The sequence below is a fragment of the Spermophilus citellus genome (assembly GCF_964194105.1).
Source record: "Spermophilus citellus genome assembly, chromosome: 13".
In the NCBI taxonomy this organism is placed as follows: domain Eukaryota; kingdom Metazoa; phylum Chordata; class Mammalia; order Rodentia; family Sciuridae; genus Spermophilus; species Spermophilus citellus.
In genome coordinates, this window is record NC_138193.1 from 11455427 (window position 1) to 11478764 (window position 23338).

Consider the following 23338-nt stretch of genomic DNA (forward strand, 5'->3'; position numbering starts at 1 on the left):
TGTATATTTTGGCATATTACACACACACACACACACACACACACACACACACACGGAGTATAACTTATCCTAATTAGGATCCCATTCTTGTGATTGCACATGATGTGGAGTTACACTGGTCATGCATTCATATATGAACTAGGAAAGTTATGTCCAACTCATTCTACTGTCTTTCCTGATCTATTCCCCCTCCTCTCGCTTCATTACCTTTTGTCTAATCCAATGAACATCCATCTTTCCCTTCTTCCCTTATTGTGTGTTAGCATCTGCATATCAGAGAGAACGCTCAACCTTTGGTTTTTTGGGACTGGCTTATTTCACTTAGCATGATAGTCTCTAGTTCCAGCTATTTACCCTTATCCATTCATCTGTTGAAGGGTACCTAATTTGGTTCCATAGCTTGGCTATTGTGAATTGAGCTGCTATAAACATTATGTGGCTGCTTCACTGTAGTATGCTGATTTTAAGTCCTTTGGCATATATACCAAGTAGTGGGATAACTGGGTCAAATGGTGGTTCCATTGAATCTCTTATCTTTTAAGATCTATTTCATATTCTTATCAACTGTGGACTTCCAACTATGACCATAAGGTTAGTTCTACATAGTAACTTCTGCTATTTGCCAATCTGAGCTTGTCAGCTCCCTAAAGCACTGAAAGTACTAGTGAACTTTCATTATAATTTGTATTGTGAGGTGGCCAGGGTGATTTTTACTGCTCAGAGAGAATAAGCCACCTGAGAAAAATATAGTCTGAATAAATTAGTGAAGAAATGAGACAAACTTTAGAATAGGTTTTAAAAGCAGAGTGCCTGATAGATTCTTCCAGTCCTGGTAGGAGCTGGAATAGAACAGTTTTTAAAAAAAATTGCTCCAATTCTTTATTTAAGGGAGGACATCAAAGGCAGGGATAAGGTTTCAGTGGGTGGAGTCTTGCTTCTTGGAGTCTTGCAGTCAGCAGGTTTATTGGCATCTTGACAAGCCACACCCATCTCTGAGATGCTGTGTGGCTATGTGGCTGCAGCAGGTCACCCCATCTCTGGTGTTGTATGGGACCTTAGAGCTGAATAGGAGTTCACATGTATCTGGATAGTCTTGCCAGCATGATTGCTGCTTGAAGTTCCTAGATACAAGATTTTCCTATTCAATGGCTTCAGTGCTGGTTTGGCCCATGCAGAATTCACGGATGGTTCTCAACATATTTGCATACATTTTTCTGTCCTAAGGAAGTCCTCAACCTTTTCTTTGTTCTTTGGGCATATCAGAGGCCACCTGGTTTATGCATGTATATCCCAGATTATAATCCTAGTCTTCATTTCCAAATAAAAATTTCTTTATTGGAAATTCTCCTTGATATATTTTTTTTTATTTTGACATCTCCAATACACATCAATGCTAACAGTAGTTATTTTTCATTTTATAAAATCATATCCACCAACCTAGTGGGTATGAAGTGGTATAGGCTTTACTTCACATTTCTCTAATAACTAATGGTGGTGAACATTAGTTAGATAGAACAGGGATTAGATAGAACAGGGATGTTCTATCACTGAGCTATATCCCCAACCCTTTTTATTTCTTATTATTTTTTATTATTATTTATTTATTTTTTAAAGAGAGAGTGAGAGAGGAGAGAGAGAGAGAGAATTTTTAATATTTTTTTAGCTCTCGGCAGACATGACATCTTTGTTGGTATGTGGTGCTGAGGATCGAACCCGGGCCGCACGCATGCCAGGCGAGCGCGCTACCGCTTGAGCCACATCCCCAGCCCCCCCTTTTTATTTCTTATTTTGAGACAGGATCTCACTAAGTTGCCCAGACTGGCCTCAAAGTTGTGATCCTTCTGCCTCAGTCTCCCAAGTTGCTGGGATTACAAGCATGTGCCACTTTTCCTGACTGATGTTGAGCATCTTTTCACATACTTGTTGTCCATTTGTATACTTTCTTTGGGGAAATCTCTATTCAAATCTTTTTCCCATTTTAAAGTTGAGTTGTCTTTGTTTTTTTGTTGCTATGTTGTAAGTGTACTTATATATTCTGGATACTAGACACTTTTCAGATATATGACTTGCAAATATTTTTCTCATTGGATGGGCTCTCTTTTCACTTTTTTGATTATGTCCTTTTTTTTCTTAACCAGAGTTTTAGGGTGAAAGTCCCAGCTCCAGGGGTGCCAATGGACTAGATTCTGCCACTCATCTCAAGATGCTAATTCAAGAGATAAGAAATGGTGATGGCAGGAAAGGAACTTGAATAAGTATAGTTACAACAGGAAGACAAGAGCCCAGCCTCCTTAACCCTGTCTTCAGGAGGACTGATATGTTCTCCCAGATTAAATAGACCAGGGAGGGCAGAAATATGCATATTCAAGCAGTTTTGGATAGTCAGAAGTACGCAGTTCACTGGATAGTTTATGCACAGTGAAACTGGTCTTGCTGATCATTATCTCTTTATCTCAAGATTGGTCAGGCAGGGCCTTTTCTGCAATTAGAAAATAGCTGTTACCTGGCAGGTGGGGAGTTTCAACCCATCATAAGATGTTTACCCATCAGACCTATTGTTCTTGGAATCCAAGGTGATGCTGGAGGAAATGACTCAGGGCAAAGGAGGCAGATGCAAAATGAAGGCAGAGATGCCAAGCTTTATCCTGCTTTCAGCTGCCCATTGGGCATCTGCAGCCCAAGTGAAGAGTCAGTGCTTTTTACCAAACACAGCCTCTAATTCATGTTACATTGATGCACAAAAATTTTGATTTTGATGAAATTCAATGTATCATTTTTTTTCAGTTGGTCATGTATTTGGTGTCATTGCCAAACCCAAGATCATGAAGATTTAGTTGTTTTTTCTTTTAAGAGTTTTATGTTTTAGCTCCTATATTTAGGTAGTTGGCTCATTTTGAATTGCTTTTTGTGTAGTGTGTGAAGTAAGTGTCCAAGCTCATTCTTTTGCTTGTCCATATCCAGTTATCCCAGAGCCATTTGTTGAAGGCTATTATTTGCCCAATTAAATGCTTTGTTTTTGGGGAGTTCTCTCTCCTCCCTCACAACCTGTATTAGTGGGAATTGAATATAGCTGTGCTGTAACACTGAGGCATGTCCCAGCTCTTTTTGTTTTTTATTTTCAGACAGGGTCTCACTAAGTTGCTCAGGCCAGCCTCAAACTTTTGATTCCCTGCCTCAACCTCCTGAATCACTGGGATTATAGGCCTGCACCTCCATGCTCAGCTGAATGATCTTGTTAAAAGAGAAAATGATGACAAATCTAGTTTTGCAGATCTAAATTGACTTTGTGATTCTATAAATAGGCAGCAGTCTGAACCCAAAATAGCTTGAAATGTTTAGCTCCACAGCACATTTTATTTATAACCAGAGTAAAGGAAGGGATGTACAGTAAATGGAAGTGAGGTGCACAACTGGTTACAACTGAAATCCATCTCATTTGAACATGGTTTGAACGGTTAGCTGCTTGTTATTGATTGAGACTTAGCTACTTGTTACAAGAGTAGGTTACAGTCTGTTTGCACATCAAGTTAGGTTGCATTTTGCTATGTAAATTTAAAATATGTATGGAAGTAGCTTTAAACCAAACCAATTTAACACCCTTGACATCTTTGTCAACAGTCAATTGTCTGGGCTAGGGGTGTAGCTTAGTGGTACATCATGTGCTTAGTATGCATAAGGCCCTGGGTTAGATCCCCAGGACTGTGGAAGAAAATTAGTTGGTCATTCAAGTAGTTTATCTCTGGACTCCTTTAGTTTTATTTTAAGTCTTTTTAGCATATTGAAAGCATTGATTTAAGTTTTGTTTAGCAGGTGCAATGACTGGACTCCCTTACAGACAGTTTTTTTTCTGTGAAATAGACTATTGCTTCTTTTCACGTTTTATGATTTTTTTTGTTGAAATTTGGATATTTTTAATATTAGAAGGTACCCATACTGAAAACCAGGTTCTTCACACTCCTCACTTAAAAAAATTTTTTTTTTGTAGTTGGTAGATGGACAAAATGCCTTTATTTTATTTATTTTTATGTTCGATCTTAGGATTGAACTCGGTGCCTCACACATGCTAAGCAAGCACTCTGCCACTGAGTCCCAGCCCCAGCCCTCTTCTCAAGTTTTATTGCTTGGTGTGTAGGCCATCAACGTTTAGTGATGTTTCTGATCTGTTTTTGTAAAGTCTGTATTCTCTGTCATATGAAGTGTCATGCTCCTTATGTCTCTAGCTTGAAATCAGCTAGCCTTAAGGGAGGGAGGGAGAATGCACACAAGTGGGGAAAGATAAATGCCTTTGTCAGTCTTTGCAGATTGGTTCTGTGCTGGGGCACTTGTTCTGTGCTTGGCCAGGCTGTTAACATCTAAGATCCAATTACAGCATCTGCCTTGAGAGAGTTTTGCAAAACAAGACAAGCTCCTTGCCTCAGCCTTCAGGTAGCCACCAGACATATTACATCTGATGATTTCTTGTGAATAAGGTCTGCGCTGCTCTTTCCAACACCAAAGACTGCAGTTCCCCGCTGGAAAACAGACTGACAGTCTTTAAGAACACTACTGAGCTGGGGAAGATGTGAGGCTGGAGCAAGTTAAAATGGCATGAAGCGTCCCACTGTTTTAACATGGCCTTTCTGAGTCAGTGAGTCAGTCTTTGCTTTGTTGCTGTAAACTTTTGACTGTTTTCCAGGGTTGCAACAACTGTTGGTTCTGGGAGGTTTTGCTTGATTTTTCAATGTTTCAGAGGGCTGAGGGATAGGCCATTTGAGCTCCCTATCTTCTTTCTATCTTTGTTGACAGGGATGAGGCTTACTTTTACAGGTAAATGTATTAATACTTTCAAAAACCTTTGACTGGAATTTTTCCAGTTATTTCCTAATTGTCTGAAGCTTGTTGTTTAGTAAGTTACTTATTAAAATATTCCTAATCTTTCATGTTCTTAAATTTAGTCTTTTTTTTTCCAATATTGGGGATTGAACCCAGGGAATCATGCATGCTGTGCTCTACCACTGAGCTACACCCCTGGTCTTAGGTATGTCTGTTGCTGAAAGCTCTGTGCTTGTCCCCAATGCCTGACTAACATATAGGACAATATTGTGAGAAAAAGGAAAAGGAAGTTTTATTGCTTTGCTAGCAAAGGAGAATACATGGTGGACTCCTGTCCCTGAGGCTGTGATCCTCACTGCCATGGTAACTGTGGTCTTTAAAGAGGATACAAAGGCTACACTCCAGCTGTGCCCTGTCAAGAGTCAAAATTCATTTGTAGTCTTGAGAGAGCCATTTCTCAAACCCTCTGGAGCCAGTCCCAAAGTCTGGATTCCTTCCTTCCTCTGTTTCATGACCTGTTTTTTGGCATTAAGCGTGGTATACAAAATTTCATTTTTTTATTTTCTTCCCTTTATTTCTTCTCCTTTAAGAGTCAGTAGTTTTATGAAAATGTCTCTCAATGTTGATCTTTCTGGTGGATTGATTTTTACCAAGAACTTGCAGTGCATTTCAAGCTTTTTCATTTTGGTAAAGTTTTATTGAATTATCATTTTTGGTATGTTTTTCTGTTAAGTTACTCTGTATTTTTCCTTTGGGAATTCATATGTATGCTGGATTTTCTTTGCCTGGATTCTGTATTCAACACTTTTTTTTTTAAAGTCTTTTATTTCTTTCTGTTTCGTCAGTTTTCTCCTGTGTTGCTTCTGATATTATTATTATTACTATTATTATTATTTGCCAATGTCTTGGCTGGGCACAGAATCATGAGCCACCACACACCTTGTAGATTCAAACAGCAATTCTTTATTCCCGAACTCACACCGGCCTCCACACACGTTCTGGGGAAATCCCAGTTCTGCTGCCGCCCAATTCACCTACTCCACGAGGCTTTTTTTTTTCAATATACTTTCTGAATCTCAGGAGAACTCAACGGGAGCTCAGGAAGCAGGAACGCCCTATTTCCAGCAGCAATAATCTTCAACCTCCAACTTCCCTAAAACCCATACTGTCTTCAACCGGGAACGCCTTAAACTTGTCTTAAACTGGGAATGCCCTAAACCCAAGGACCGGGATACTTCCTCAAACCTGATCAGCTCTAAACCCAGATCCGCCCTGGTCCTTGAGCAAGGTCACCTTACATGCAATGTCAACAGCGAAATTCCAAGGCAAGTCCATTTAACATGGGGTACGCTGGCAAGGAAATTTCGATGCATCATTCCTACTTGGCAATGGCCCTCAGCAATTATTATTTGAGACAGAGTCTTGCTAAGTTTCTGGGCTTGGATAGCACTATATGAATAGATCTCTGGCTCAGCTTCCCAAGTCTCTGGGATTACAAAGTGTGCCACCATGCCAAGCATCATTCATTATTTTCTTTTTTAGTCAGCATTTCTGCTACTGGGACCAAAAGACCTGACAAGAACAATACAGAGGAGGAAAAGTTTATTTGGGGCTCATGGTTTCAGAGATCTTCATCCATTGAAGGATGATTTCATTGCTCTGGGTCTAAGATGAGGTAGAACATGGTGGAGGGGTTTAGTGGAGAAATGCAGCTCAGGACATGGCAATCAGGAAGCAGAGAGAGATTCCACTCACAAGAGACATGCCCCTGGTGACCTCTCTCCTCCAGCGACTCCATGTGCTCTGTACTGAGCCACACCCTCAACCCATCAATCTGTACTTCAGCGTGTTAACAGCAAAATACAGAATTGTCACAAATTTATGGACTCTGTAGTGAGGTGCATAAGTGTTTGTAATCATTATAGTTTCTTGTTGGATCAACTCTTTTATCATTGTAAAATGACCCTCTGTATCTCTAACAAGCTTTTATCACATCTATTTTGTCTGATATTAGTTTAGCCACCCCAACTCTCTACTGATTGCTGTTTGCCTGGTATTTTTCATTTGTACTTAAAAAAAAAACTTTTTTTGTCATAGATGGACACAATATCTTTATTTATTTACTCTTATTTGGTGCTGAGGATCGAACCCAGTGCCTCACATATACTAGGCAAGTGCTCTACCACTGAGCCATACCCTCAGCCCATCATTTATACTTTTATCTTTGAATCTACAGTAGTCTCCTGTGAATAGTTGGATCTTGTTTTTTAAAACTAGTCTGGCAATTTATGCCTCATGATTATTTAGTCCATTCACATTTAATGGTATTATTGTTATATGTTTTATATATATACATATATATACTTATATATACATTTTATATATGTTACTATTGTTATATGTTACATATCTTTTTACTGTCCACATGTCTCATAATATCTCTTTTCTAGTTTCTTTTGTATTAAGGAAACATTTCCTTGTGCAATATTTTAATGATTTTTTTTCAGTGTATATTTTTAAATTATTTCCTTAATGCTCACTTAGCCCTTCACTTGTATATCTTGTTAGAATCTACTTCAGCTTTGTAGTAATTTAATTCCAGTGAAACATGGAAATGTTACTCCTATACAACCAACCCTATTCCTCATTTGGCCTTGGTTTCTGATAGTTTTGATACCCAATTCTTGGTTGAGAGGCTTGGGTTTTTCTTTCAGAACTTGGCATGCCATCCCTCTGCCTTCAGGCCTCCACTGTTTCTGGAAAGCTAAAGGGAAATTTTAGTGGTGTTTTCTTGTATACTGAGAGAGTAGTTTTCCTTCTCTTCCAGTTCTGAAGATTTTCTTTGTTTTTTTACTATGATATATTCTAGGTATGGGTCTGTGTTAACTTTATGCAATTTGCTGATCTTCTTACATTATTTTTTTTTTAAATCAAATTTTGGATTTTCAGTCATTATTCTTCTAATTTTTTTCTTTGAGCCCAGGACCTTGGGCACACTAGGCAAGCACTCAACTGCTGAGCTGCACCCCCAGCCCTGGTGATATTTTTCTTCCTGACCCTGCTATTATGTATGGTTGATGTTCCACATTTCTCTTTGGATGTTGATTTTTCATCTTTCTTGTTGGTTGGATAGCACTATATGGATAGATCTCTACATATGTTGATTCTTTCTGCTATAAATCTACTGAGCTCCTCTCATGAATTCTTCATTGCATTCTTCTTGTTGAAGTACAGAATTTCCATTTGGTCCTTTTAAAGTAATTCCCTTCTTTATTGATATTTTCTATTCGGTAGAACATTTTCACTACACCATCTTTTACCTCCAGCATAGTTTCCCTTCAGTTACTTTGAATAAATGTATACAAACATTGCTCCCAATACCAGGGCCTCTCAAAGTGTCCCTCCCTGCCTGCAGCCTGCTGCCCCTGTTTGCTTTAGTTCCATAGGCAGACCATTTCAGTTAACCTTCTGAAGTGGCAGCCTCTGATTTCCTCCCCAGAGCGCAGCCTGGGCACTTGGAGCTATTCTCTTTTCCTTGCCTCCCTAAGGACACCGTTTTTTTCCTTGTCTCACTGGTAAAGTTCGACTTGGTCTGCCTCCATGGCCATGGAATCCTATTAGCGTTCACACTGCTAGCCAACCTGGTGCTGTTTTGACAGTGCTCTTGGGTGTAAAGTATTCTGAAAAAAAGAGAATGAAACTGATGGCGATAAACTCAGGGCTTCTCTACCACTGAGCGATACTTCCAGCCCCAGTTGCAGTCTGATCCAATTAGATTCAGACCCGGTCCGGTACCTTTGGGGCTTGCTAAACCCAGGACTCTTTCTTGGCTGCGTCTCTCCTTCCTGGGTGCTTCTCCTTGGTCTTCCTTGTTGTTTGTTACCATCAGAGTTGCCTGTCCCCTTAACTGTTCCCTCACATTAATATCCCTGGTATCTGGCAGCACCCTTCCACTTGACCTTCTGTCATTGTCCTAAATAAGGTTGGTCAGTTAGTCCCTTCAAGGAGTTCTATGGAACTTTTTTTTTTTTTTTTTTAATGTTTATTTTTTAGTTCTCGGCGGACACAACATCTTTGTTGGTATGTGGTGCTGAGGCTCGAACCTGGGCCGCACGCATGCCAGGCAAGTGCGCTACCGCTTGAGCCACATCCCCAGCCCGGAACTTTTTTTTTCATGGACCTGTTTGATGGCATCACTTCCACAGGACAGAACCTAAGCGCCATTACTTCAGAGACAGGGACCGACCCTCCCTGACCCCATGTCTGTAGGTGGAGCAGTGGCCTCTGGTTTTCTCTTGCCTTTCGTCCCATGGAACCTTCACTTTATGAATAGACAACTGACGCCCAGAATTCTGTGCGTTGTTCCTGGGTTAGTGCTTCTGTCATAGTGGGGACTGGGTGGAAAGCAGCCATTTCCCATTATTGGGAAAAAACCCCTATAACTGAGAGCATGGGAAATGAAAATCTTGAAGCTCAAGACTGGGAACTGGAGGGAGGAAGAGTGGGGTTTAAACAAGATTTAGATTTTCTTGAATAAATGTTTTTGTTTGCTGCATGTTCTTGTGACCATTTCCAGATTTGGTTTTAAAATTTTGCCAGTTATGATTGTTTTATTGTGAAGTGACAGAGGAGTCCTCATGCTGCCATTCCAAGTGTTTCCTGATTGTTCTTTAATGTTTTAAAACCTAAGCCATGCGGATCCTTTAAATAAATATGTTAACAGCCTGAGAGCTTTTTGTGGTATTCAGTTGACTGAATATCAACATGCATCAAAAATAAATAATCTGTTCTTTAATAGCTGTTCAAATATATCCCATAAGTGAGAGTTTACAATTTATTTACAACGGCACCAGTAAATGTTATTTGACCTACTGTACAAACAATGCCAATCAACAATTAGTACTGAGCTGGGCACACTGAGGTGTGCCTGTTCCTAGCTGTTTGGGAGGCTGAGGCAGGAGGATAGCAAGTTCCTGGCCAGCTTTGGCAACTTAGTGAAATCCTGTCTCAAAATAAAATGAAAAATAAAAAGGGCTGGGGATGAAGCTCAGTGGTAATGTGTCCCTGAGGGGGGTGGGGGGTATTAGTCCTGGAATAGTTTGTTGAATTTTTATTTCCATCTTAGTAGATTAAAAACTACAACTGTAAATGGTTCAAAGATGTTAAGAATCATAGTGTAGGGGCTGGGGATGTAGCTCAAGCAGCAGCGCGCTCGCCTGGCATGCCCGGGTTCGATCCTCAGCACCACATACAAAAAACAAAGATGTTGTGTCCGCCAAAAAAACCCTAAAAATTAAAAAAAAACAAAAAAAAAAAAAACAAAAAAAAACTCTCTTAAAAAAAAAGAATCATAGTGTAATAAAATCAAAGATAAAGTCAATCTCAAAAATATAGAATCCTGACCTTCCCAGGTAACTTAAGAACTCCAAAGTTTTCCTCATCTTAAACAAGAATTGTACAAAACTACAGAATATGAGTGTTAGAAGACCAATTTATTAAAACCAATAGGATTTAGAAAACAAACAGAAATGTGAAGAAAGCAGAAATAAATAGATGATTTACAAAGAATTATAATTGAACTCTAATCATCATCAGAGTCTGAATCATATTTCTTTCCTCGGATAGTTTTCTTTTCCACTTTTGTGAAGTTTGTTCCACATTTCTTTTGGCTCTGAAATGGTGGTTCCATTAAATTTCCACTAAAAACAAAAGAAAATTGAAAAGCATTTTATCTTTATGATGCAATACATTTGGTATACTTAATTACAAAAAAGAAAAAAAAACTTTCTTCTTCACTGTAACATCAAACATTTGTAATAATTGTAATAGTGGAATATTTCTTGTTAAACGCCAGTGTCAGAAGAAAAGTAGAATATGTGTGTATGTGTGTGTGTGTGTGTATTTATATTTAGTAAGCACAGGATTTATTGAAGAACAGGAATAGGACTCACTGAAGTGCAAGAGGAGACCCAATAGCAGGTTTTCTCCCAAGAAGTAGAATATTTATATTAATGAATAATAGTTTTATACCTTATTTTGTACTGCCAAATGTTTTAGATTTTTTTTTTACCATTAATTACTAACATTTTACAGGCCGTGCTAATATAACTTCTGACTGGAAAGTTCAGAAGGAAGGCAAGTGTTTTGGTTCCGTTGGTTCTGGAGATGCTTAACCTGGGTGAGACATTTTACTAGCAGAATGACAGCTGCCATGATTGGTCTGGTCCTGTCGAACATTTCTACATGTTTAGATGTACAAGTTAGCAAAACCCATAGAAGTCATTATCATTAATCTGGAATTGGTATAGAACTTTTTTCTTTCTTTTTAAACTCCCTTTAATGATGCTTGAGAAATAGACAAAATGAGATAATTTCTTCTTTCAAGTGTCTGGGGAGTATTCCTAGCACCCAGATCTTGGTTTTGAAAATCATTTGACATTGAAAAGAAGAATGGTTCCTTGCAGAAATGGCTACTTCCAGGGAGAGTACAATGATAGCCTCCCTATCATTGGAGCAGGAAAGTAGGGCTCAAAGAATTATGGACATGTTAAAAGGACAGAGGTCAGTATGACGTGGGCTCTCATTGGCCAAATTTGAGGCAATTTGAGCTTCCAAGTAAGTGCTAACAGAAAGAGACTACAATTCAGTGAATAAAAATTATTCCTTCTTCATACTAACATTTCTAAATAATCAATATAGAAGACAGAACGGTTCCTCATTAAATTACCCTTTGGTAAGATTAAAAAAGTGGTCAACCTTTTCTCAGTCACCACCAGAAATGAGACAAACCATCACATGCCTGCTAATATCATGCACCAAGGAGGAGGGACACAATATCACTTTTGTAATATGGCTAACAGTAACATATGATCTGAATCTAACCTTAAGAAAACATAGCATAACCCCAATCTAGGGGGTGTTTTACAAAATTACTAATCTGTACACTTCAAAAGTGTCAATGCCTCAAAGAATGAAAAAGTATCCAACTGTTACAGGTTAACGGAAACTAGGCCCATAATGACTAAATGAGAATCTCTGCGGTATGAAGAACATTAATGGGATGATGGTAAAATTTGAATAAGGTTTATAAATTACTAATTGTTTTAATAATTGTACTATGGCTACATAAGAAAATTTCTTTACTCTTAGAATATACATATGGATGGGGCTGGGGATGTGGCTCAAGCGGTAGCGCGCTCGCCTGGCATGCGTGCGGCCCGGGTTTGATCCTCAGCACCACATACCAACAAAGATGTTGTGTCCGCCGAGAACTAAAAAATAAATATTAAAAAAAAAAAAAAAAAGAATATACATATGGAAGTATACAGAAGTAAAGAGATATGGCATTTACAACTTCCACACAAATGGTTCTGAAAAACATTTATATGTATGTGCAAAGAGTATATTAAAAAAATAAGAAAGTTTAAAATTGGGGGTTATACGTAAAGGACACATGAGATTTCCTTATCCTATTTTGCAACATATTTATTTGAACTTTTTCAAAATATAAAGTTTTGCCAATTTCTATAATATAGGAATGATGCCAGCATGTCTAGGAGAGATTCAGAGAAAAGAAAGATAAGGAAATGTGAGAGAGAAAAGATGAGAGACTTTTCCACGTGTTTTGAAAGGCACTATGACTCTGGAATGCTAACTACACAATTTTACCTGTTATTATTATTATTTTTTTTAGAGAGAGAGAGAAATTTTTAATATTTATTTTTTAGTTTTCGGCGGACACAACATCTTTGTTTGTATGTGGTGCTGAGGATCGAACCTGGGCCGCACGCATGCCAGGCGAGTGCGCTACTGCTTGAGCCACATCCCCAGCCCACCTGTTATTTTTTTCAAATCAAGAACAGGAACAGGGGCTGGGGTTGTGGTTCAGTGTTAGAGCATTCACCTAGTATGTACGAGGCCCTGGGTTCAATCCTTAGTACCACAAAATAAATAAAGAAAGAAAGAAAGAAAGAAAGAAAGAAGGAAAGAAAGAAAGGTATTGTGTCCAACTACAACTAAAAAATAAAAATAAAAAGAATAGGAACAAACCCAAGATGGTAGGTTCTGATTTGTGGAACTAGATAAATTATTTATCTAGAGGTGGACAAAGAGATGAATATCTAAGAAAGTCAAGTTGGACTTTACATTGTTTACTGAGACAATTGTCCATAGTAAGGAATGTAAGCTAAGTACAGAAAACATTTTTACTTTTCAGATTCTGCAACTGGAGTATCTACATTAAAAATCTAATGTTTTAAAATATAACCTTCAGGGTATAGCACTTGCCTAATAAGTCCCTGGGTTTGTTCCTTAGCACTGAAAAATAAAAACAGACAAACTCCCCCAGTATAATCTTCCTTATAGCAGCATTTTTTTTTTTTTGAGAGAGAGAGAGAGAGAGAGAGAGAGAGAGAGAGAGAGTGAGTTTTTGGCGGACACAACATCTTGGTTTGTATGTGGTGCCAAGGATCGAACCCAGGCTGCATGCATGCCAGGCAAGCGTGCTACCGCTTGAGCCACATCCCCAGCCCTTATAGCAGCATTTTAAATTTCATCAAAGGGAATAACTTATGTCAGTATAAAATTGGGGAAATGGGGCTAGCTCAGTCATAGAGTGCTTGCTTGGCATGCACAAGGCTCTGGTTTCCAGGGCTGCAAAAAAAAAAAAAAAAAAAAAAAAAAAAAAAAAAAGAAAAGAAAAAGGAAGAAAAAATCGGGAAGAGTCTACTTAGAAGTGTCATTTTGTGTTTCCAGATTAATACAGAACTAGTTTCAATATTCAGTTGAAAACTTTTTTAGTCAGGTGTACTCTAAGACTCAAGTTTAATCTCTAAATCTCATTTTGCTTTAAGATCATGCTAATGGGGGCTGGGGATGTGGCTCAAGCGGTAGCGCGCTCGCCTGGCATGCGTGCGGCCCGGGTTCGATCCTCAGCACCACATACCAACAAAGATGTTGTGTCCTCCGAGAACTAAAAAATAAATATTAAAAATTCTCTCTCTCTCCCCCTCTCTCACTCTCTCCCCCTTTCTTTAAAAAAAAAAAAAAGATCATGCTAATGTATGCTTCAAAGATGCTCTCATGCCAGGAATAGTGGCACATGCCTGTAATCCTAGATACTTGGAGGCTGAGGCAGGAGGATCACAAGTTTGAGGATAGCCTTAGCAACTTAGCAAGACACTGTCTCAAAATAAAAAGTAAAAAAGGCTGGGGATGGAGCTCAGTGGTAGAGCACCTCTGGGTTCAATCAGGAGTCTTCAAGGAAGCCTGGGCAACTTAGTTTTCAAAATAAAACACAAAGGCCTAGGGATGCAGCTCAGTGGTAGAGAGTTTGCCTGCATGATCAAGTCACTGGGTTCAATCTTCAGTGGTGAGAAAAAGAGGAGAAATAAAAGAAGCCTCTCCTGTGAGAAACTATTCCCATCTCAGCCTAAAGGTCTTAATTTCATAAAATAAATATTAAGACACAAAAATCCTCTCTAAATATAACAACTAGATAGAAATTAAATTGGGCTGGGGCTGTAGCTCAGTGGCATAGCACTTGTCTAGCACGCGTGAGGCACTGGGTTCGATCCTCTGCACCACATAAACAAAATAAAGGCATTCTGTCCATCTACAACTACAAAGAAATAAAAAGAAAAATTAAAATAAACCTATTCTTTTGCTAAAGGTTACCTGTAATTTAGAATATCAGAACAACCGAGTCTCCACTCTAATGTTTCTGTGGTGAAGTCATCTGTATTTCCTAGGTCAGTAAATCCAACAACATAATCTTGTGTTTTCCCGTCTTTCAAGAGCGCGAGTGTGGGGATGACTTTGATACGCAGTCTCTCACAAAGGAAAGGTGCTTTTTCCACATTCAGCTTTAAAAACTTGGTCTCGAGATGTTTCTTGGAGAGTATCACCAAATGTCTGTCTAGTATTTTGCACCTGTGAGTAATAAGTAATAATTATTATCTGTAAGTAAGAAGTAATAACATACCAAGTCAAAAGTTAAAGCTATTGATTTTCTTTTTAAAAAACAAGTATCAGTGTGCATCTGATTTTAAAGTTTTTCTGTTTGAGCATCAAAATGTGGCAGCCAACCAAAGCTTGTGTCGGATGACCACATTTCCAAGTCCTGAGTTAACTGCCTCATGAGATGTATAAAGACACCCTAGCATCCTAGAAAGTCAGATTGGCCCTAATGATAATTATTTGAAAAACCAAAATATTAAATACATACTTTAAGTCATAAAGGGCTTTTTGAATAAAAGGAGTCATATTCATGGTAAGAGCCAAAAATTAAGATGTTGTTTCACTTAAGGATGTTTCTGGCATCTTATACAGGATAGTTTGAAGAAGGTCAAAGCTGAACTTGAGAGAGCTCAGAAGAGACCTATAAGACTTATAAGTACACATCGTGTCATATCTGAAGTTCAGAAAGACTGAAGAGTGTCACCAAAACTCTTCTGACTGTATCACTGAGAAGCACATGAGGTTAAGGGTTACAAATAATATATCAATCAATATGGCCATTTTAGTTCTGAAGAATAGAGAAATGAAGGAGCAACTTTAATATGCTGACTAGAATATATATATAAACACACATATATATAATATTAATATATATAAAAAACATACTCAAATACCATGAAACACCACTAATTAGAAAGCTGTGCCCGCCCACCCCAATACTGATAATACACACACACACACACACACACACACACACACACACACATATATATACACACACATATCCACATAAAAACACACACATGTATTAAAAAGGGAAAAACCAGAAATGAATAATTCTGTTCTGGTGAAGAATATTTTTATTTTCTAATTGTAGATGGACACAATATTTCTAGTTACTTTTTTCTATGTGGTGCTGAGGATCAAACCCAGTGCGTCTCACATGCTAGGTGAATGCTCTACCATCGAGCCACAACCCCAACCCTCTGCTAAGAATCTTAAGAGTACATTTCTTTCTTTTTTTCTGCTGCACTGGAGATTGAACCCAGGGCTTTATGCACGCTAGGCAAGTGCTCTAGCACTGAACTAAACTCCCAGCTCTTTTAAAAAACCTTTATTTTGAGACAGGGCGACACTGAGTTACCCAGGCTGACTTCATACTTGTGATCCTCCTGCTTCATCCTCTAAGTAGATGGTATTACAGGTATGCTCCATGACACCTGGCTTAAGTGTACATTTCCAAGATGTTTTTAGAGTCATAAAAACATAATTGAAGAATTAGGAGCCATTTATAAGGGAATATTATTGCCTTTTGATAATACTCATTTGTTTGCATGTCTTTAACTTAATCACTAAAATCACAACTTTAACATGCTGACTGGAATATTAAAAAATGTACTCAAATATGTTTTGATACAAGTTGTTCCTTTTAGTTTTCTTAAGTTTTCTATCAAGGCAGTATATCTCCATCCAAACCTCTCATCATATTTTAAAGACTTAGTCAAGGAAGGAAACAAAGTTACCTCAATGTGGAGTCTCTGTAGAAATGGCAAACCACTTTTTTACTCTCCTTGACTTCTTGAAAAAAATCTCGCTCACTAGGGATTTCTCTGTATTCCCCATGTCCTTTAGAAAGCCACTCCTAATTTGGAGAGAAGAAAAGATTATACACGTGAAATTCCCCTTTCAGTACCATTTGATATTTTGTCACTATATTATTTTGTAATGAAGTCAATTTTATCTTCTTGGGAAACGAATTACTTTTAGCAGGTTAACTTTCCTATGTTTCTAGTATCAATGCAAAACTAGTCTGTGGACAGTGACTATCTCCATAGCATGGCTCAGATTAATGACAATTAGCTCTCTTGATAATTTAAAACACTTCTTTTCTCAGAATTTTCAAAATACAAATTTAAGACTCAAGAGACTTAAAATATAAATGTACATTTAATTTTTTTACATTCTTAAGCTAATAAAGCATTTGATTCAAGTTATAGAAAGCTTTTTATCCTCTTTGGCAGTGCTAGGGATATAGTCCAGGGCCTCATGCATGTAGGCAAGTGCTCCACCACTGTGCTACCCATCTAACCGGGCAAAGCTTTTAAAAATGAAGTTTCATGCAAAGAAAAACCCAACCAAACAACAACAACAAAAAAACAGTCAGTCTTGGGGTCAGGGAGGTTACTGCAGTTTGGAAGCTTGGAAACCCTGTGTGCTGCTGATGACTACCTCACAAGAGACAGGTTCTATCCTGGCCACTGATGGACAATGAGAAGAAAGAGTAGTCTTACTCTCACAGTCTAGAACCAACAAAGATCTCACATCTAATCCAACTTCTCAAACCAATATCAAAACCCATTATCAACCACGCCCGACAGATTTTGTAGCTTTTGAATCATTCCTGCAGCAGGAAGCATATCACCTCTACTGGAAGCTCATTCCCCCCTTTTAGTAATCTGGTTTTAATAAAAAGGAACACTGGTTGCAGGCAGAAGGCACAGGTTTCAATACCTGTTCCACCACGTATTGGGCTACAATTCTAATGACTTTCCTGACTCAATCCCCTCATTTGTAAAGTGGACACAATAGAGCAACCACTTCATTTTTGGGCTGCTGTGAAAATGAAAGAAAGACATCTATGTAACCATGTCTAACAGCGCCTGACACATGCGTAACAAGCACCCGGGCCTGGAGTAGTTTTACAAAAGTCTTCTCATACTGAATGCAACAGCAACTTTAAAGTGTGGATCCCAGCTTAGACTAAGATAAGAGAGAAAAGTTTACATTTCTTCCAAATGTCAGCACCTCAAGTATTACATGTGGCCTGTTTTCCCTGATGTTCTTTTCCCTGGGTTAAAATTATCATATGTATATACATATATACCCTTACACACACACATTTGTGTGCATATAAACATATACATATACAATATACACATAGAGATAGGGTTTTTTTTGGTGGTGCTAGGGGTTGATCCCAGGGTCTTGCTCAAGGGGTAGGCAAGCACCCTATCACTGAGCCACACTCCCAGCTTCCTACCAAAATTTTTAACAGTGATGGATGTTAAATTAAGAAAATTCTAAAAATGAGGACTGAAATGTCTAGCCCATGTATATATAAGTTGTTAGGAGCATACTGTTATAGCAATTTCAGAAAGCAGGTCAGAGAGGTTACTTGTTTCTGCTGTTGAGCTTTCCTTAGTGCCTCAAGTCTCTTTTCTTTGAGGTGTTCCAATTCGTCCTCGTCCATCTGATCCAGTTTCTGAATTTCAGAATCCAGATGTTCTTCTACTAGCTTGGCCGACTGAAGCAACTGGTTCTCCAAGACTTTTGAATACATGTCGACAGACGCGTCAGCTTCCATTTTTCTAAATTGTATAGTTCAGTCCTGATACTGGGAAGAAGGTTGACAAACTTTAGAAATAAAGCAAACATTTAGCAAAGTCTTCTCTCATTTGCAAAAATTCTAGCAAGGTGTACTCTACAGAGTATTCTGCCAACACCCAAGCACTTGATTTCATGTGTTAAAATTTAATTTTCAATAGATTACAGTCACATCAAAACTTCAGAAAAATTAAAGCTTATATTTTTGTCATAGCCAACTAAGGAGGAACTAGAGTTGGTGATAATGTATTTCTATACAAATTAAACCAAGGAAACAATTTTAACTTGAAATTCAATTGAAGACTGAAATGCAAGTACTCAGAGCAAATGTCAGGTGCTTCTATTTAGTTTGTTTTATTACATTAAAACAAAGATAAATCGTTAGAACCATCACCAGACCACAGAGAAATGAGTTGTGCAGTTATACCTAGGGTTGTATACTGACAATTGTGTTTTTTTTTACCAAGGTAAAGGGAAGAAAAGCAAGAAACAACTGTGAACAATGGTTTTAGGTGTTCACACATGTGCCAAAATTTGCTTCAACACTGGCTGTGCAAGAGACAGCTTTTTCATGGTCACCATCCTGTGAGTTTCAAATCCTTTAACTTACAAGAAGTCTCATTATAATTTCTATAAAGAATGTTGCCTGTTGTTCCATAAGCATTGATATCCATTCCTTTTCTGTTACCTGACAAAAATCTATGAGATTGCAAAAATTGATACTGTTTTCAGCTTGTTGAAATTCAGTATTCTTAACTTGAATGTAAAACAATGTAACACTTTAAATATTTTCTTAGATGTTTTCTCCCTAATCATTCTTTATGAAAAGTAAGTTTTAAAACAGAACTCAGATTAAAAAAGATCTCAATTGTATATTTAAAGAGTATTTTCTACCAGTATCAAAGGGCAATTTAATGTGTATCCCTCGGTTATTATCCCAGAAATATAATTTGCCTATAAAAGCAAGAAGCTGTCGTATCTCAATAAACTACAACACATTTACAAATAATATTGGAGCACTTTAAAAATCTGAACAAAATGTAAACTCTTTCAGTCAGCTTCTGACACTGGACCTGGCCCTCATAGAGCCTCTGTGAAGAAAGGTTGAGTTTAGGGAAATATTATTCTTCCAAACATCACTTCTAGTTCCTTTTTCTTCACAGGAAAAGCAGATGAAATGCTGATTTTATCTTTGTATCCCCAGATCTAGCAATGTTTAGAACCCAGCAGGTATTTAATAAATGTGTTTAATGTTAAAAGAACATAGCCTCGTTTCTGTCAATTGATCAAGTAGCAAAGGTTTGAGTTTTAAAAACCAAACTTTAAGCACCTCATCAATGCTATACAATTAAAAAGGAACGTACTTCAAACATAGTAAATAAGATTTCCAACTCCCCTCGCCTCAAATGTCAATATCAATGTGACCACAGCTGACGCTTATCCTAGAATTTTTTAGGATGAGCTCAAAATTTAATTCTGAGCTAACTGGGAACAGAAATGATTAAGCAGAGCAGTGTTGGGCTCAGATGGCGGTGGGCACTGCATTCAGAACGGGTAAAGGACATGGTGCGGTGGTCCCCATAACTTTTCATACCTCAAGGATGGGGAAAGGACACCGAGTGTCCTCAAACTTCCTATTCATTTCCTTGGTTCCTCTAGAGACACCCACCAATACACCCAAGGGCCTCGTCCTTAACCCTCCCCAGGCATCTTTCCAATAGCATCCTCGCCACTCCCCGAAACCCGGCGGACAGACGCGGCCAACTCTGCAGCACTCACCATAACGCTCTTGGGGCGCATGCGCCATAGCCTCGGCCACAGCACAGACGCCGGCGTCCCGGCCGCGCCCCTGCCCCGACCCAGCCAGATATCGAGTGGCTATGTACCCCTCAGCACTGGGATGTGGTGGCCGGATTTACCACACCATCCGTTTCCTCACCTGAGAGCTCGGTGATATCTAACAAGCGACAAACCAGCAGATCCAGGACAACACCCCACTTTGGTTTCAGCCTTGCAGCCGCCGGGGACTAGGAATCGGCCTTCACTTCCGCCTTCTCATTGGGTCCGGTCCTCTCGCGATACAATCTGAGACGCCTGAAGAGGAGGTGGACCGCCGAGCGAGGAGGGTTTCCGGGCATGCGCTTTTCCTCCGTCACTCGGAACCTGTGTTTCCGATCCTTTTCTTCCTTCCGGGTGAATTGCTGGGAGGGAGAGGGAGCAAAGTATACTGGAAGTTGTAGTTTCTTAATGCACACGCTGTAGTTGTCTGACTTTCTACTCACGAATGTTACATCAGAAATGAGATCATGTTCAGAACTGACACTCGAACTTCGTTTCTCTTATGTTTATTGAACACGTTTACATTTTTATCTTTTGAAGTATACCGTACTACACGATGAATTTTTAATTAACCCCTATAATATCATCGCCCAGATGGAGGTGTGGAACACCCGTAGCTTCCCTTCGTGTAGTTGGACACACGAATTTTTAGGACTTGGCCTCACTTTGCATATAAAGATTAAGACTTATAGTAGGGAATTGGTGGATATGTCCTTGTTGTGTGTTTCCTTTTGTGACCGTACATAGTTCTTAATCCATTGGTGTTACTGAAAGGTCCCAATTTTGTCCTCCAGAACCCCAGACCTCATCATTGGTTTCTGTGGTTCTTTACTGAACTTCGTGCAGCTAAGAATATAAAGATTACAAGGAAAGTAAGTCTATGGCTTGCTTCTGAGCCGAATGCCAATCTTGTTTTCCCTGGACGAAAAGGAGTTGACGTGGGGAGTGAATAGCCTCATTGTCTCCTGCCGGGTTCTAGAACCTGGAAACCCCTGAGGATGCCGGTGCGCGGCTGATCCTTGCGGCAGAGGGCGCTCGTGCTCCTGCCTGGCCGAAGGGTCCACTGGCGACGCTCTACCCGAAGCGCAGCTCTCGATGAGCCGCGCCCTGCGTCCCCACGCCGAGGCGGCGGGGCGATGCGCTTGCGCACTGAGAGCTTACACCATATGTGCCCTGTCCCAGTGCGCGGGTCTGTGGAGACCCGGGTGCGAGAAGCGGCAGCGCGGCGGTGGACGGAGCCGGGCCGAGACCGAAGTCGAACGGGAGACAGTGTGTCTGTGATTAGCCGAATAGAGGGGCAGGGGCCACGAGCACCTCTGACAAGCGATGGGGAAGAAACAGAAAAACAAGAGCGAAGACAGGTAGGCAGTGGCTGGGTCCGTATGGCAGCGCCGCCGCCGCTCTGTGGGGCGCGCGGGTCCCGCCGGGCGCGGGCTCGGACCCGGTCTAGGCTCGCGACGAGCTCGCGGGACGCTGGGCCTGGATCGAGTAGGCGGCGCGGGTTCAAGACCCCAGGGCCGGGCGGGCGCGAGGGCCTCGGCGGTAGGCAGGTCCTCCCCGCCGAGGCACGGTCCCACCGCTGCCGTTCACCGGGTCTGGAAAGAGAAGTTCCCGGCCTGAGGAGCCGGGCGGTCGTTTGCGGGTTTCTGATCGCGCGCGGGGGATCGGGCAGCTTTCCCGGGCCGGGGGCGGTCCGGCCTGCGTGGCCCAGGCCGGGTTGAGGTGCCGGTGCTACTCTTGTCGAGGGTCGGGAAGTTTCTCTTTCTGCCTTTGTACCTGTGAAGACTTGGGGAGGAGGGAGTCCGAACCCCGTGTACGTGTCGCCAGCTTTTTCTACTCTTTGAGCCGCTTAGGAACGTTGGAGTTACGGAGAGGGGTCTGCCAGTTCACTCCTTCTTGACCTAATTCAATTCAAACACATTTCTCATATTATTTTAAATGTTGACGGTCCAAACTCCATGCTTTTCGTTTTCCTTCTTCCGGGCTGTCTTTTGGTTATTTCTTTGCTCTCTAGCACCTCCCCTAAGAAAGGAGGAGGAGGAGGTGAAACAAACCACCAGGGTCGCTGCTTTCTAATCACTTAAAAGGCTTTTGGGGGTGCGAGTGTGTTAAGGGTGTTTGTGAGTTACTTACCCAAAGATGTTTTGGAACATTTCTGTGTGTCACATCCGATTGAGTTCTTTTATCTTTTCAGTAAGAGTTTGCTTCCTGGGAGTGAACAACCATCTGTTACTTTACACCTTTGTGCACTATCCTCCCAAATTAGTTTAAATACTAGGGGGAGAGTAAGGCAAATTAAAAACAAAACAAAACAAAACCTGTACTAGTTCATCATTCTGACTCAAGTTGGGGTCTTGAAGTTAAGATTATTTTAATTTGGATTGTTTCTTCCCTTAGCACTTGTCCAGCTCATGAGTGGAATTAAAAGACAACAAAGAGTAGAACTTAACTACTAATTGAATAAGATGAATAAATAAGAAGAAATAAGTAGAATTCTGGGTGGTTTAATGAGAAAAATTTCTGTATGTTTGACAATTTTTTTGATGTATAGAATACATTTTTTCCTTGCTGAGAAAAAGTTTCAGTAATATGCAAAAAAATAAAGAAATGAATATAATAAAAACTTACATATTTGTTACCTGTTTTGAGCCGTTTAGTAGCACATGATCAATCCTGTTTCATCCACCTGTTGGATATTCTAAAGCAGATTTTGGGCCTTTGATCTATAAATCCATCAGGTGTATCTGAAAGAACCCTTGGGGTGTGGGGGACCACCACAGAAACTACCTACTTTACAACAACAGTGCTATCATCAAGCCTAAGGAATGTTAACAATGATTTCTTAAACATTATACAATATTCAGTCAGTTTTCTAATTTCCATGATTTTCTTATAATATTGTTTTTCCATTCATTTGTTTGGCTCAGGATTACACGGGTACACAGGTTTAGATTAAAAAAAAAAAAAACATGTTTGTGTTATTCTGTTTCCAGGTTTTACTTTCTAGGCTCTTTTGCAATGGGAAAAATATGTATTTTGAAGGTGAGATATGTATTCTTGTCTATGGTGTTTTTTTTTTTTAAGGAAAAGTGAATGTCTCATTTGATTTATAAAAGATTTTCATGGATGTTGTAAGTTGAGAATACACACTTTAGAGCTTGTTAAATGGTTTAGTAGTATAGAAAGAGTGGCATTGGGTTCCCTCTGAATGGGAGTTTGTGTGTTTATTTTATTGTTTCATGAACTCTTGGGCTTGAGTATCTTTCAAATTGTCCTAAGAAATCCTGAGGTTTTGTGGAAGGACCCTTTTGACCAGAATGGCTTGGTTTTTTACTTTGGTATTGTA

The 23338-nt window shown here is 39.6% G+C and overlaps 2 protein-coding genes across 3 annotated transcripts in view; one reads left to right on the forward strand and one right to left on the reverse strand.

Annotated features, from left to right (window-relative positions):
* Positions 1-10266: 10266 nt before the first annotated feature.
* TXNDC9 (thioredoxin domain containing 9) lies at positions 10267-20250 on the reverse strand. The gene is made up of 5 exons (XM_081265007.1): positions 20093-20250; positions 17945-18163; positions 16293-16411; positions 14488-14742; positions 10267-10511 (listed from the first exon to the last, which is right to left on the reverse strand). Exons 2-5 carry the CDS (start codon positions 18131-18133, stop codon positions 10394-10396), a joined length of 681 nt encoding a protein of 226 aa, XP_081121133.1. The 5' UTR covers positions 18134-18163; positions 20093-20250; the 3' UTR covers positions 10267-10393.
* Positions 20251-21176: 926 nt separating this feature from the next.
* Positions 21177-23338, forward strand: part of EIF5B (eukaryotic translation initiation factor 5B) — a 63657-nt gene continuing 61495 nt past the window's right edge. For both annotated transcript variants that reach the window (XM_081265003.1, XM_081265004.1), the window contains exon 1: positions 21177-21353. In XM_081265003.1, the coding sequence (XP_081121129.1) occupies positions 21319-21353 (35 nt within the window). In that variant the 5' untranslated portion in view covers positions 21177-21318. The remainder of the gene's footprint in view (positions 21354-23338) is intronic.

Coding starts and splice junctions, on each gene's coding strand:
- TXNDC9 (XM_081265007.1), bottom strand. CDS start 18,133: ATGGAAGCTGACGCGTCTGTCGACATGTATTCAAAAGTCTTGGAGAAC. Junction 16,412..17,944: donor AAGCTCAACAGCAGAAACAA/GTAACCTCTCTG, acceptor TCTCCAAATTAG/GAGTGGCTTTCTAAAGGACA. Junction 14,743..16,292: donor TACAGAGACTCCACATTGAG/GTAACTTTGTTT, acceptor TATTACTCACAG/GTGCAAAATACTAGACAGAC.